Here is a 16,572-nt window from a genome sequence, read left to right on the forward strand (position 1 = left end):
GAATCCTAAATTTCGATAACTTAAATAATTCGGTAATTATATTTTTTAACTAAAAATTAAAAACACTAAAAATCAGAGTTTGATTATTGTCTTAAACATTAAGATATTGTATGACTACTTTTCCATTTTAAGTATTGAAATTTCATAGATTATATAGCAGTTTTTTTTTAATTGATTTCCATTTTTTTTATCATTCATTTTCTAGATAAAAATATAACTTTTTTCTGTACAAAATATTGAAACACGAAATACCTTACAAATAAAATAATATTAAATTTATTACAACATATATTTTTTATTACAACAATGATAAAAATATAGTAACGATAACAACAACATTGAAATCAATGACAATAATAATGACAATGATAATAATAAAAATATTAATATAGATAATAATAATAATGGTAACGTTGACAATAAAAGTAGTAGTACTGATAGGGATCATGAGAGTCAGGTGGGGTTGGTGGTGCACCTACAATGATGACTATGGTAAATGTTTTTGTCATTAAAGTATTTTGAATTTGAAAAAAAAGTTATTTTATAATTTATTAAGTAATAAAAAATAAAATTTTGTCATATTTTTCTTCATCTACTTTGTTCCATTTCATGGTCATTTTATAAGAGTCTTTGTATAAATTTTTCTGAAAACATTTTTAGAAGAAAAAATATTTAGGAAAAATAAAATAAACTACCCCATAAACAAAAGCTAACTTATACAAAAGAAAAATAATTTTTAGAGAAGCTAGTTACAAATTAGTTTATATATAAGTTAATTTTAATTTATGAATTATTATTTTTTGTTTTTTTTATAATATACTTATAAAAAAAATTTCCAAACATATCTTAAGTCAAATGTAAACCAATTACATTTTCTATTTAATGACTTTCTACTAGTTATATCGTATATGATGTTTGATTCTTTTTCTTTCAAATAGTTATGTTGTATATCACTTTTTTTTTCAAATCATTTTTTCTTAAAATATGACATTATGCATAACTGCATAAGCAGACAAGCGTGTGGTTCAGCAGTAGGGGTTGATCCACGCTTAAGCAAGGTCAGGGGTTCGAATCTTGCCTTGTGTATGCAGCCGTGTTAAATCTTGAGACCAGCTATCCCACCCTTTAAGGTGCCTCCAACGTAGCGAGGAGATTAGTTACTGCTGTCGGCGGTGGATACTCCAGGGACGAACCAAAAAAAAAATAAACTTTTTACACTAAATATTAATAGAATCTTACTTCCTATAAATCTCATTATAAAGCTCTTTATTTTAAATAATAAGTACTCCAAGAAATCACCGACCATGTAATGAATACTATCCAGCGTAATACGCAATCAACTTATATCAAATGTCATTTGACAATATAACCAAATCAATAAACAAAATGTGTCTTATATTATAAGATAGCCAATATAATAAGTTATCAACTTTATGTTTGACGGTGGATGGGAATTGAGAAAGGTCAAAAAAGAAAAAGTAAAATCCTAGAAAAGAAAAATAAAGAGGGTGAGATTGGTAATTGAACTATTGAAGCATAACTGCATAAGCAGAATATAGTGACTTACGAGTATCCCATGTGTGCTTTTAAGCTGTCAATTTTTATTTTTGATAGTATATAAATTAAAATTCAAAATATATCAATAGATTGAATTTTTAACATTTAATTTTAATACCTAACCTGAAGAACTAGTTTAATTGAGTTGAGATAAATTTTAATACATATGAAAAGTCCTCTCCACCAACGAAAAATCTTGCTTGTCCCCCATTCGGCTGTTTCACACACCCTACCCCCCAAACAGATCCCTAATATGGGCTTAAAGCTGAGACACGAGCACACGCTTGTATGGACTAATCGTAAATTTTCAACGTACACTTAATTGGCTTATAATCTAAACAGAGGAATTGGTATTTCACCACAAAGATGGGTACATGTACATCTGCGTGTACAAGAGCATTTGTTCGTGCATAAGAATATAATGTTATACATTACCGTTATTCACACTCTATGAACAATAGGCAAACCAAGGAAGTCAAACGTCACGTGTTCTCCACGAATCAAAATTATGACAAATATCTTACTATAACGAGAATACAAACTAACAAAAAAGCAATTACTGAAGAGCTTTACAGAGGTTTGAACATACATTTCTTTTCCCATGGTTGTAGTAAGTTTCACTATTTGGTTCCCATTTTACGGGTAACAAACCCTAATGACTAGCAGGATGTCAGAACTTTGTGGAATTTGTTATTACCAATCATCATCAAGGTTGGCTTGGTGGAAACATAAAACAGTACATATAAATATGAAGAACGATACAAGCTCGATGAGCATTGCGCCTGTCTCAATCATATGAGCGTGCTTGAGGATTATAGGAATGGCTATGCTCCCAACGGCTGATGCTCCAGTCAAAAATTTTGCAGCATCTATCCAACTGCAACATAATATCAGGTATACAAATAATCTTTAAATAAATTTTACTGCTGAAAACAAATAATCCTTAAATAAAATTGTCCCTGTATTCACATTGAATTGAAAAGGGATTATATAAACAAGTGCAACACCCATCGCATACAAGTATACGACAGAATAGCAGTAACCCAAAAGCCAATCGCATGAAAATTGTTTCTACATAAGATTAGAGAACATTTCTGAGCAACAAATGGCAACAAATACTTACCCCCCACCATCACGGCTAATTAGAAATTGAGTGGATCCTCCTCCAAAGAATAAGCAAGGCATAGGAACCAGCACATACATCAGAGCTGCAGGTGCAATGTTCTGGCCATTAAATTTTTTTAACAAATGTACAAACATACCAATTTAAAAGACTCTAACTTACCTGATAACATGGGCCACCAATTGTTATATATTGCACACGCCTGCCATGGCAAATAGGAAGCAAATGGAATACTCTTAAACACTTGTAAATGTGCAATCAACAGATTAGATAAATTATATGAGCCAATATAGCACCCACATTCAATTACAACTAGATCACGTATCAACCATAGCATCATAAAAAATATTTATTTGAATACAGCATTTTTTTTGTTGTTGTTTGAACTAAATTTGGCTCATACAATCCCATCGCATCCACTCCCAATGGTTTGAGTTAGAGTGTATTTAGCTAGTCATTTCAACTACCTTATAGCTTATTTAAATAGATTATAAGTTTGTTTAACTACAGTAGAGGCTTTTGGTAATTGAGCTTATGTCACTAATTACAACATTTCTTTTCATGTTACTTGGTGTTTGAGTTTATAACTTCTTTTTTCTGTTTTTATCCTAATATTTTAATAAAACTCTCATTTACTGCTTCCTTTAATATTACACTATTTATTTTATTTTTCAATAAAATAATTGAGCTTTAAATAAACAATGAGTTAAACATTAACTAAAAAACCTAAAATTATAATTATGTGAAAATATACTTTTGTCTTCAAAATAAAAAATTAAATTTATATAAAAAGATCATATAAACATTTTTTATACTACTATCATTTTACATATATCAGCTAATTCAAAAATTAATTTCACCAAACACTTCTAATTTAATAAAATAACTTCATAACTTTTAGCCTTCAACTAAAACTCAACTTTTCAACTTTATTTTAACCAAAGACATCCTTAAAACCTCCAAGTTTGGGTCCTCGGAACTTCAAAATAAAATACAATAGTGTTTTCTAAAACCTATCTTGCTAAATTATGGAGAGGCAAAAACACGTTCTACCCTTCCACGAAAATTTGATAATTATAAAATATTAAAATCCAAGATGTAAAGACTAGATAACCCACCAGCAAATTTATTACAATTTAAAAAGTTTCCCATATGTGATCATAGTCTCACAAGACTCAAATAGAGTTCCATTTTGTACCTCTCATCAAAAATCCAAACAAAAGAAAAACTCCTCCTTTCACTTCCCATTCCTTCCTTCCCAACCTTTTCCTTTATGAACCATTCCTTTATAAATTTTAATTGCAAACAAATTAAAATTCAAGATTTTTTTCTGACATCTTTGAGGTTATAACAAAATTAGATTCTGAATAAAACTATTATTCATAACTGTAAATTCAATACGGCTAATTTGGCAGGTTTGAAAGCTCTCCTGCAGAGTTAAACATCCTGGTTTAAGGCTGACCTGAAATGTTTTTACTGTTTGATGTCAATAATACATAGATTTTTCACCCAAGAACAACAGGTATATGAATGGTTGATGTGGTCAGAAATGTTATATGTTACCTCGGATGGCACTTTTCAGAATGCAGTTACAAATATATTTTGATTTATTTTGTAAACAATCAAAATTAAACTTAGAATACTCAAAAAACCAAATATTCTTCAAAAATGGTCAAACTAAAGTTGGAGGAAACATATTTGTGAGGGGAAAAAAAAAAGAGAGAGATTACTCATTTCATTAAAAGCATACCAGAATCTGTAGCAAAATGCTAGCCGAAAACATAAAAGCCAACCCAGCAAGGCTGCAAGTCCAGGAAAAAGAAAGTTAAACGTTGATTTACTTTATTTTGCAATATAATCAACCATGATACAAAATTAAAGAGAATTTAGTTTTACACTTACACTGTGAAGACAAGATCAGTCCCACAACCCCGATTTGTAACATCAGATAAAGGACAGAGTCAGTAACATAATTAAAGTATATACACTGATGAATTAAAACAAAAAATTTAAAGAAAAAAAAAAAAAAAAGAAGCAAAAGGCAAGTAAACATAAATCCTCATTTGGAAAAGTGCAGCATGAATTCGGCCACATCCCACAGCAGTTTAATCTCCAAAAGTACAAATGAAATGATAATAAATAGAACACGAGAAGGATTTAACATCTATAACTGTTAATTAAAAGATTAACTATTGAGAATTAACAACTTCACAGTCTGTTACATGTGTATGTATATCTATCAGTCTCTCAACTCTTGATCAGCGGTTATAACTGCAAATTATAAACTTATCCCCTAAAATGCACTCCAAATTCCCTTGGGGTGATGACGTCACACATATGTAGGTGAATAATTTGGAGCTCTAATCTCAGCATCCAACCTACACTGCAACATGTGTTTTACATTCTTTCCTCTTTGGACTTGAACTGAATAGTCAATATTGCAAAGGAAATTTCATCTTTGGGTTTAGAATCATCACCCTAGTGTTTTTGACATAAGCATCCTAAATTCCCAATTTCATTACAGCCCTGGACCCTTATGTGAAATTGTACGTTCCTGGATCAATTTCTTCAATCTTCAGTTCTCTATGCGAAGCGACCTAACAGAAAGGCCAGTCCATGTTTGGATACCCTAATTTCATTAATCTTAGGAAAACCCAATGAATTGCTAAGGGAATTTACTACGCATAACCCTAATAGAGAAAGCTGTTGGGAAGCTAAAGTAATTGCGACCTAATTAGAGTAATAAAGAGAATTGCACAGAGGAAAAGGGGTAGTGTGAGTAAGAAGTAGCAGGTACCGTGTACTGTCATCGCCATGCTTGATGTCTCTCTCGTTCTCCCGATTGCAAACAAAGATTATCTCAGACGGAAAAAAGTGCAGAGCTGGGAGTTGCTCCCAATTTTGACCCACCCTTTCTTTCTCGCCTTATTTTATCAATGTTTTTGGACTTCCACAAATTTCGTTATAAAACAATATTACGAAAGTAAATTATAATTATCGCATCATCCAACGTAAATTACACTTGTAGTCTTTTATTAATTCTTTTTTAACTCTATTCCGTTATTTATCTTTTAAAACACTCATTCATTTTTATAAAGTGATTTAAAATATTTTTTTCTGCAATATATCTAACATCAACAAATTTTGAGTTAATCGTTAATTGCATTGTTAATATAGTTTTTGACACAATGAATAAAAATTAAACCTATTTAAAAATATAAATGACTAAATTAAGTTTAAATACCAGTAAAAAAAGTTGAATTTAAATATAATAAAATTTGTATCATTCCAAATACAAATAGTTAAAATGTACAATTTTTTTTAGACTAATTTGAACTATAAAGATAGTCTCAATAAAGATTGAACCTAGATCTTCGTATTTCTAACTACCCAACACTATATTCTCGTGATTTTAGTAAATAGAATTTTATCTTTATAATGTAGTTGTGCTATTTAAAATTTAAAGTTTATAAATTATTATGTAAATGTATATTTCCTTTTTTAGTGATAATGTGTTCAAAGTTTACAAGTTTTGATGGAATACATTTTATATTATTTTTAGATAGTGATTTAATGAAATTGTGTTAATACCGAGTTTTCTTCTTGTTTTTTTGACGTTTTAAATTAGTTTAATTTCATCATTTACGTTTTTAAATAAGTTCAATCTCACTCTTCCTGTTTTCAATAAAGATTGATTTAATCCTTTATCATGTCTATATCTATAAATAAAGATAATATTTTTATTTGTAACGGATTTCACTTTTTTAATAATTATTTTATCATTTAATGATGAGAAATAATGAATATTTCTATTGAATATGAAAGTTCCAAAATGAAGACAGTAGTAATATAAGCATAGGAAAAAAGAAAAGAAGAGAAAAGTTAAACTTTGAGTAACTGCAAGTTGTTGAAGAAAGCAAGGGCAATCCAGTCCATCTGCAGCGGGGACCAACGCACGTGGTTGATTTCAGCAGATGAAGCGTACCACATGACAGGCTCCACATCGGAACCATTCCCTGATGGAAACCCCGAGTCCATGACTTCCCAAATGAAAGCCCTGGCATCATCACTAACAGAGCACAAGTGGCGTCCAAAATCAGGGGACCATGATATCGCATTCACACACGTCCTATGTTTACTCAACTCCATATACGGCGTTGTTGGTAGCCTAATATCCAATATCACCACCTTATTGCTGTCCAACCCAACCGTTCCCATGAACCTTGGATCATTCTTGTTCCACTCCAAACGCAACAAAGGACAATCCTGCACCGGATTCTCATAAATTATCGTCGATTTCTCCTTGTCCCTCAAATCAAACACCCTCACTGAACCATCCCCAGAAACCGACGCAAAAACATTAAACCCGCCCCATGAGATGTCATACACTTCCTTGTCATGTGCCACCAACTGCGCCTTCATTGCTTCCCTTTCGATGTCCCAAATCGTGCACGTCGTGTCCACGCTCGAAGTGGCCACCAGACGCGTGTCAAATACAGCCCAATCGAACGAGGTTATAGCCGAGTTATCGCTAACTTTGTTACCAATCAGTGGGGACTTTAGTTGAATGTGGTCTTCGTGGATTTCCCATAGTCTTAGGTTGTCGCCTGAAGTGGCGATGAGGTCGAGATTCGTGTCGTCCTCCGAGGGGAAGAACATGATGTTCGTTGGCGCGTAAGGGTGGTCGAGGACTAAACGAGGGTCGGTGGTGAAGTTGAACGTGTCGTAGTTGAAGTGGACCAGTTCCACTTTGTTGGTGTATTCTTCCAAGTAACTACCGATGGCGAAACGAGGGTTTTTGTCGCGCCGCATTGACCATGCTAGAGAGGAAATTGGCCACTGAGCAACGTAGGTGTGGACTCCTTGTTTTACCTCTGTGTGGCTCTGCATGCTGAAGTTAACTTCAATGGAGTCCATAGGAAAGTCAAGATTCAAGAAGCCTCTGCATGGAAGATTCCCATGTGTAAGTACGTACAAACTCTATTTAATTAATATATTAGTTAGATATCTTTTTATGTTCTTTTTCTATATTATATTTATTAGTTTGAGAAAAGAAAGAGGGTGAAAATATATATGATTGTGTAGAGAAGATGAAGGAGAAGAGACAGAGACATGAAAACAAAGAGTAGTTGTGAATAAGCTTATCTTAAAAAAGAGAAGTTGGAAAAGGGGCTTACATTGCGCAGATTCCAAAGTCTGGGGTGTTAGCTAGCTTGGTGCAGTGTGGAGTACAATGACAATGGCAAAGGAAATAAATATGAAGGCGCAGCGCAAGCAGAGAAAGGGACGGGATTGGGAAGGGAAGGTGAAGCTAATGGTCAATCGTTTTTGCTCGATAGTTCGGTCAGCTTTTATAGGCTATTTGTTCCATAATTCCATCACGTTTCTAAAATCAAAATGTCCACTCCGAGTACTACTATTGTCACAACTCTCCAACCATGACATCATATGTACTACTCCAGTCAACAATATCTAACACCAACCATTGCAACTCCCACATTATTTTTATGCTTTCTTTGCTTCACAGTTCACAGACTTGAAAAAGGAAATTAATAAACATAAATATGATTTTGTATTCTTCTCATACAATGTCATCACCTTTTATTTTATTTATCACTTATGTATTGGGTTTCCCTTAGATATTTTAATCAGAAATTCTACAGTACCACTATAATTTTGTGGTACTGAAACAGTCTTTTTTTATTTTATTTTATTGTAATTACTTCTTTTTTTATTTAATATTTTTAATAATTTATTTGTATAAAATTTTCTATATTTTTATATTATTTTTATATTTTTTTAATTTATATCTAGTGTAACATCTATTATAATTAAAAAGTTTAATATTAATATTTTGTTAATATGTTTTAGTTTTTCTTTGGTGATAATTTTTTTAAATTTATAATATAAATTAGTTTTTCAGTTATTTTTTTTTTATAATATTATTATAATTTTTTGTTTTTAATTTTTTAATTTTGTCACATATAAACAAAATTTGTTATGAAAATTGACCTTTTAATTTTTTTTAATTAGTCTTTTTGATTGATTCATCTTATACAAATTTTTAATCTAGAATTTATGTTATTTTGAATTTATTTTTTAAAATTTATTTGTTCACATAATTTAATATACCAAAACTCTTCAATTTTCATGGGTACTATAACAGCTCCCTATTTTAATAACTTATTCTACAAATCTACAAAGCACAAAAATTAGCACATATTTATACTACTTGTTTATGTTGTTTTTTTTAGCTAAAACAAATCATTTTGATAACAATTTTTCAATGCATACTATTATAAAAAAAAATACACAATAGTTTTATTATTCATTACTAAAAAATAATTTTATTTATAATTATATTCTCATAATTATTAAAAAGAATTGCAAATATAAATTATAATGATACATAATATATATTATTAAATTTTATTCAAAATTAATATTAAAATTATATAAGAGTAAATTTATACTTACATATATTATATTTATAGCGACGTTTTTTTATTTTTTATATATGTAATATCTATTGTAATATAATTTATATTATTTAATTAAAAATCAATAAAACACTTATAATACTATGTTTAAATTTTATCTTAACTGTGGCGATATTTATTTATTTTAAAAGTATGGAAGTCAAAGATAATAATGTGTTTATCTTTAATCAAAATTAAAAGTTTTCAAAGAAAAATATTTTTATTATCTTACCTTATACATTTCTTTTTAAGTACTGCACATAAGATAAATGGACTTCGATGCTAAGTCATTGTGTGAAAATAAAAATTAAGAATGCAAGGAGACCCCTTTTTCACTTTCCAATTTCCATGTTTAAAATATACATCAAACATTTTCAAAATCAAAAGTCAAAACTGTAACTCTCTTCTAACTTTCAACGTATCAGGTGTCTCTTTTATTTAGTTGAACCAGCATTTCTATTTAAACGGGCACAAGTTTCAATCTTTTTGGAAGCCCCCAATAATTGGAACTTTGTTGTTGTTCTCTTACCAAACTTTTTTCTTCTTCTTTTGGTATAAATCACTTATATTATTATGAGGTAATCATCTATATATTATGAATGAAAAAAAATTTTACTGAGAATCAATTATATTTTTTAATTATATTATATTATTATAAATACATTTATTTTTAACAATGACATAATATAACTAAAAAATATAATTAGTTATTAGTATAAAATTTTTTTACAATAATAATTAACTCTATTATTATTTATATATGAAATAATTTTATTTGCATATAGATTATTATAGACAATAAAATCTTACTGACACGAATACTAAAATACAAAATTACTAACTAAGTTAAAATAATTTTGTACTAATTCATCTTGTATTTGTTATTAGTTACTATTAAACTCTTAATTTATAGTTAAGCGTAAATAAACTTATTACGATGATTTTGAAATAATTAATACTAGAATAATTACTTTTCAATAAAGTGATATAATTATAGAATATTTAATAGTATATTTAAATCAATTCGTTATGTTATATTTTAAAATATAATTACTTTTAATTTATAAATAAAACATTTTTTAAAGTTTAATAAGTTTTATAATAAATTACATTTAACAGAGAGAATAATGTTAATAATGTATTTTAATATGTTCTCCCATTACTTATTATTTCATGAAACTCTTGTAGGTTACATGTATTAAATAAATAGATTCACGTAAATTTCATTTAATAATACAAAATATGTGGAAAATTTGTATCAAATATTCTTTTAACAGAATAATTATAAAAAGTACTTTCATAAAATTAATTTCACACGCCTTAAATTTAATTTTACAAACTAATAAAAACTAATCAAGCACTTTACTATGTTCCCAGCAATATATATATATGCAATTGGATTTATTTTGTCAGAAACGTGATTTTGCCGAAATATAATCAGGCTATTTTAAAGTGAGAATAAACCAGTGCATAACAGGAAAACAATGACACGGTGTATTGAACATATAAACATATTGTACAATTAATATTTATGACAGTTGTCGTAAGTTTCTAAAAAAAATGTGAAATATTTATATTTTTTTTAAATCAATATCCAATAAATATAATTTATTTGAGTGATACAAATATGGACCTTTTAAGAAAAATGTGAAAACATTTTTTTATCATTGTGATAATATTAATTTATTCTATAAAAAAAAACTTAATTTACTTCTTTCATTTTTTTTATAAGATATGCATCTAATAATTCAATTAATTATTATTTAGATAATTAATTTTTATATTTTTGTGTATGTTATTCGTCAAATTTGTAACGATCTATCATGATTAATACACTATACAAAATTATTATTGATAGTAAAAATTATATTACTATAATATACATTATTAAAAAAGGAAATGTGTCATACATATATAGAACATGAATATAAAAGTAAAACACATGTACTAATATAGATAAGTTATACGTATATATACAAAAATCTAAAAATAACTTTATGCCCTAGTATTAGTCAAACATAGTTATATACAAGTTACCTGAAGTGGTACCAACATCAACAAAGAGACACACCACTTGCTAGCACAACAATTCCTTAAGTTTAGCCCTAAATTTCTTTCATATAACGTATAATTATCCCAGTCCAAATCAACATAAAAGCAAAATGGTAAGTTAAAGTTTGAAAACATGTAAACAAAAAAAAAACAATTTATACAATACAACATAAATCACGCATACTTGAAAACTAAACACCAAGTCATCAAGCATCTCATACAATCATGCCAACCAGACATTCATACCATGCATATGAACACACCTCAATATAATCATCACATGCATACACATCGACTAATGCGTCGTCACGCATTCACCTACGGACACATCTTAACAACATAAGTAATTTAAGTGACTTTATCCTACTGAATCAACTCAATCATTTTCACACTCAATGTGTCAGCTTGATCACAACAAAATGAAATATCAATCCTTCCTCTAGTTTCTTGAGTTTTGTCACTTACATTGGGAAAGTCCAATTCTATAATTGAGAAAAGTACAGTTAGGTACAAGTTTACCACAATCTTGACATACATAATTGAGACACGTGGGAAATTCACCCATTGATTATCATTAAAAAAATCATGCAATCTTTCTAGATACTTGGTTAAGAGTTGTAGCTCTTAACCCCCTACCTTATTTAATCATTAACTAAGGACCTGTAAGAGTTTTAACACGCCTCAAAACCATCTCCAAAAGGCACACCTACTCATGAAGTATTTTGCATCAATGGCCTACTCAAGCATCACCCTAAGATTCTTTATGTGGAATCTTTAGTTTGCAAAACATTATCTCTCCTTAAGTTTTAAGTTAGCCAACATGTCTTAATGTCCAAAGCATTATCGACATCCATACTTAAATATTCATCATTTATATACATTACCCTATGTCAATACACACAAAGATCAAATCACACTAATTAGGTATAACATGCCAATGATTAACACCTCATCAAAGAATATCATGTTAATGCTTATTCAACACTTCAATTATGCAATTTACAACATATCAATCATACACAACATATCAATGTTCATCACCATTTCAATTACATAAGTAAACATGTCAATGCTTATTATCATCATTCTATATACAACATGTAGTATATTGAACAACCCTATCTATGTTCACCAAATTCACTCGTTTATATAATATGTGCAAACATACAACTTATTAAAATTAACTATTGTACAAGAATAACTTGAGTAGGTTTCACATAAAAATCTATCTACTTTGTTGGATTTAATTGCTATGTGATATCCTTTTAAAAAATTTGAACTACTCAGTTGGTTATTTATGCATAAAGTTAATTATTTTGATCAAGGTGTTTCTTATATATAATTATTGTATACATGAAGTAGAAGGTGTCATAGATTTATTGAGGATTTTTTTTTATAAAAAGATAATATATTTATTATTATTATTTGTAAAAACTTTTAAATAGTTTATAGATGGGGAGCATGATTTTTTCTTTTTGAGAACTCCCTAAGTAGTTGTATTTAGTTATTACGTGAAACAATTATTATCTTAAGGGATTCAAAGATACTAGTAGTATTTTTTTTTAAGGAATAGTGATTTAGAATTTAGCAATAACAAGGTGAAATTTAGAGCATAGTTTTGTTGAAAGGCAAAAGCTACCGGTCATCGAGGAAGTAGTTCAATAATTTAACATTTAAAGGGAAATCATGCATATTGGAGCACTTTATCTCTTCGAGGTCTTTTTAATGAAAAAATAGATGCACCGACTATGTAAGACAATTTTAAACAGTTATTTAATTGTAAATTATCATTTATAGTCAAGTGTTAAGTTTTTTAATATAAAATATATAAAAAAAACCGTACTAAGAGTGATATTTTATTAACTAATAGTTAGAGTAGTTAAATGAGTTAAGTTGACTTGATTTAAAACAAATCTATGATTTTATGTCCTATAATATTTTTTTATATGTTAAACAAAAGGTTAAGTAAACATTTTACGTCCCATCAATTAATGTTTATAGTAAAGAATGACAATAGGGAAGGTAGATGTAAGTTTAAATATTTATATTCTTATTTTTATCTTCGTATTTATATTTATTTTTGTCCTTATACTTAATGAGTATGAAATTTGTGTTTCACATTCGTTTCTGTTGGATATCGGGTATATTCATGCCTGTTTTGTATCCACTTACAAATTAATTATTTTTTTTGCAAAAAATATATAATGTAAAAATTTCAACATAGAGTAGAAATTACAAAACTACAAGAATCTCAATTGAATTCTAAAAAAATTAATTAATTTTATATAAATTTTAAGTAAAGACAGATAAATATATATTCATTCTCATACCTGATTTTATAAATTGGACATTACATGTACTCGTAACTAATTAAACCGAATATTATTCGTCAAAATTAACATGAGATCGAACATTACTCACGAGTACGAATTTACTTGTTATCCTTATTATAATTTGTATACATATAGAAGTAAATGTCGGTTGTAGTCACATGCAATAATAATAATCTTATATGTAAATATCTATAGTTAATTTCAACTATTAATTATTTTTGTATATAATTTATATAATTTAGTGACTATTATTTATTCCTTTTAACTATGATAAAACATATCTCATAGATAATATATTTTTTTGTGTGATTTACACTATGTTTAATACTCTTTTAGATTCAAATATCAATTGAATGTCATAGTTTTCATGCAAATAAATACAGTGAGACAAGATTTACATCTTAAGTCAATCAAATAATAATTCAAAATTATGATGCAAATTAAAAAAAAGATGACTATTTTAATAAAATCAAATTGACTCAAACTTAGAAGATATAAAGCACCAAGATGAACATTTAAAAAAATAAAAAAGACTAAAATAAATCTTAAAAATAAGATAGAAGAAGAAAATTATAATTTAGCCTAAAATAAAAAATAATTATAAATAAGAAAATCGTATATAATATTGCAACATCATATGGAGTCAAAATAATTTAAGTTTGGTTTAATTTCCTTCTTAGCCTATATACTTACAACAAATTCCTATTTTAGTCCTAAACATTAAAAATAATATATTTTAGTCATTTCATAAACACATTTTTTTCCAAACCAATCTCGGTCGTTAATTTATATTTAATGTCATTTATTTGTTGTTGATGTGACCATAAAAATGTTGATTCAACTTTATTTGATCATTGATGGGTTGCAAAAGGGGTTGTGACATGATACTCACTTGTTAACACAACACCAAAACCTTTAAAAATGGTTGTCACAAGTAGAAGACTTGGCCCTCAAGCCCTCTAACAACCATAGTACAAATAGAGGTCACGCGTAAATGAATATCGCGACAAGAAGAATGTTGGAAAAGATGGCTGATCCAAGAAGGCAAGGTGAATTGAAATTTACAAAAATCTTTAAGTTTCTTACACAAACTTTTCTAAAAACTTTTAAGTGAATCAGATTGATTTTGTAGTAATGTTAGAAGATTTACAATCATAATATTACATGCAATTTACTCCTACATTATTAAAGAAACAATTTTTTGTATCCCAAGAAGCACTTGTCTATAAGATCCTACTACGACTTTCTTAATTTCTTGAGAAACCTACTCAAGAATTCTATCTACTGTGCACAAAAAGATTAAGGAAATTTTTCACATGTAGTAAAGAACAATTCAAACTACGTGAATCAAACCAAAATACTTTGCCAATATTTTCAAGTAGGCGATGATGACAATTCACTTTTGATTCATACTTGAGGTTCAAAGCTCACTCACAAGTGTATTTTTACAAAATTTTAGTTCTTGCAAAGTTTTGATTTCTTGCAAAGTTTTGATAATGAAAACCAATATATAGAGTTTTTTAGTGAAATAATTGATTATTTTATTTTTCACAAATCTGAAAATTCACCACGAACAATCTGATTGATTATTTTGAATAATAATCAATTATTTCAAGCAGTTATTTATGCAACAATTGATTATTACAAAAAAGTTTTTCAAGTTACTTTAAAATAAAACAAACAATTGATTATTACTAAAAATAATTGATAATTTTAAGTAAAAAATCAATATCTTAAATTTTGATATTAGCTATATTTTTCAATCATTTTAAAATCTTACTATCATTATCAATTATCAATCTAAATGAAAAATTAATTGTTAAGTAAAAATTTATCACTTAATATATGCATAAAGCAAAACAAACACAAAATTAACATTTACAATTTTATCTTTCAAGAAGATATATATTATATATACTATATATTTATAATATCAAAACACTTAATATATTCATCTTGAACTTGAATGTGATCAATAGAGAAGACTCATGTAACTTTTACAACACGAGACAATCCCACATGACAAAAATTATTGGACTTTAAGACCATGTAAACATCACATACGTTAAAAACAAAATTATAATAAAGACTAATTTAAGTAATGTGTTTGCATGGGGACTAAAATGTATTATTCCTAACAATATAAACTAAAAAAGGAAATTTCATATACATATAAAGACTTAAAAAAATATTTAAACTTTTAAGTTTTAGGTATTTGAAAAAACTATTAAAAATTACTTCGAAAATGAATTATATGAATAATTAATTATTATTATAATCAATTGTAAATTTATAATCATAATGAACTTTTGTTTAATTAAGTTTACTTTAAATTATAATGTTTTTAGTTTATTAGAGTCTTAAATCAAGAATTTTGATTTTCGTGTTTGATTGTTATTTAAAAAAAAAAATCTAAAAAATATAGTTTTATAAGAATTATTTTTATCTCACTTTTTCATAAAATTCATTTTTATGGGGGTTGGAAATTCAATTTTTCTAAGTTTGGAAAAAAACTTCATACGTATTAAAAGAACACAATATCCTTTTTAAAAATAAGAAATCTCTCTATGTCTTTTTTTTTTCCTCTCCCTCTCTTTATTTTTCTTTTTCTCTCTCCCACTCTTACTCCCCCTTTCTCTCCCTCTCCCAATTTTTTTTTTTATTTATTTATCCTTTTCCTTGTCTCTCACACACTCTCACTCCCTTTCTCTCTCTCTCTCCTTCTCCATCTCTTTGTCTCTCTCACTCTCACTCTCTCTCTCTTCCTCTATGCCCTTTCTTTCTCTCCCATATCTCTATACTCTTTATTTATTGTATTTCATTATTTTTCAACCCTGTCAATTTTAATTATATTATTGAAGATCATTTTGTTTTTATAGCTTAATGTGATTTGTTAATAACTTTCATTTATTTTATTTTTAATGCAATAAAATAATATATTTTTATCTTTCTTAATTATTATATATCATTTTTTTGTTTATTTATTTTTTAATTATGTATTTAAATATCTTTAATTATAAAATTTTAA

General features: G+C 27.7%; 2 protein-coding genes across 3 annotated transcripts; both read right to left on the reverse strand.

The window, feature by feature from the left end:
• Window positions 1–2,028: 2,028 nt before the first annotated feature.
• LOC109791126 (Vacuolar protein sorting 55 (VPS55) family protein) lies at window positions 2,029–4,482 on the reverse strand. Of its 2 annotated transcripts, XM_020350382.3 has the most exons (5): window positions 4,431–4,482; window positions 4,068–4,142; window positions 2,843–2,882; window positions 2,681–2,765; window positions 2,029–2,434 (listed from the first exon to the last, which is right to left on the reverse strand). In XM_020350382.3, exons 1-5 carry the CDS (start codon window positions 4,461–4,463, stop codon window positions 2,251–2,253), a joined length of 417 nt encoding a protein of 138 aa, XP_020205971.1. In that variant the 5' UTR covers window positions 4,464–4,482; the 3' UTR covers window positions 2,029–2,250. The 2 variants fall into 2 exon arrangements, with proteins under 2 accessions (XP_020205971.1, XP_020205974.1); XM_020350385.3 differs by lacking the exon at window positions 4,068–4,142.
• A 1,988-nt stretch (window positions 4,483–6,470) lies between these two features.
• On the reverse strand, window positions 6,471–7,998 carry LOC109791122 (WD repeat-containing protein LWD2). Its single transcript, XM_020350379.3, has 2 exons — window positions 7,858–7,998; window positions 6,471–7,622 (listed from the first exon to the last, which is right to left on the reverse strand). The coding sequence occupies exon 2, from the start codon at window positions 7,595–7,597 to the stop codon at window positions 6,563–6,565; it is 1,035 nt and encodes a 344-aa protein (XP_020205968.1). The 5' UTR covers window positions 7,598–7,622; window positions 7,858–7,998; the 3' UTR covers window positions 6,471–6,562.
• Between the last annotated feature and the right edge of the window lie 8,574 nt (window positions 7,999–16,572).

The sequence above is a fragment of the Cajanus cajan genome, chromosome 6 (assembly GCF_000230855.2).
Source record: "Cajanus cajan strain Asha chromosome 6, NIPB_CcT2T_4, whole genome shotgun sequence".
Taxonomy (NCBI): Eukaryota; Viridiplantae; Streptophyta; class Magnoliopsida; order Fabales; family Fabaceae; genus Cajanus; species Cajanus cajan.

Coding starts and splice junctions, on each gene's coding strand:
- LOC109791126 (XM_020350382.3), bottom strand. CDS start 4,463: ATGTTTTCGGCTAGCATTTTGCTACAGATTCTG. Junction 2,883..4,067: donor TTAGCCGTATTGAATTTACA/GTTATGAATAAT, acceptor TTGCCATGGCAG/GCGTGTGCAATATATAACAA. Junction 2,435..2,680: donor ATTAGCCGTGATGGTGGGGG/GTAAGTATTTGT, acceptor ATTATGTTGCAG/TTGGATAGATGCTGCAAAAT.
- LOC109791122 (XM_020350379.3), bottom strand. CDS start 7,597: ATGGACTCCATTGAAGTTAACTTCAGCATGCAGAGCCACACAGAGGTA.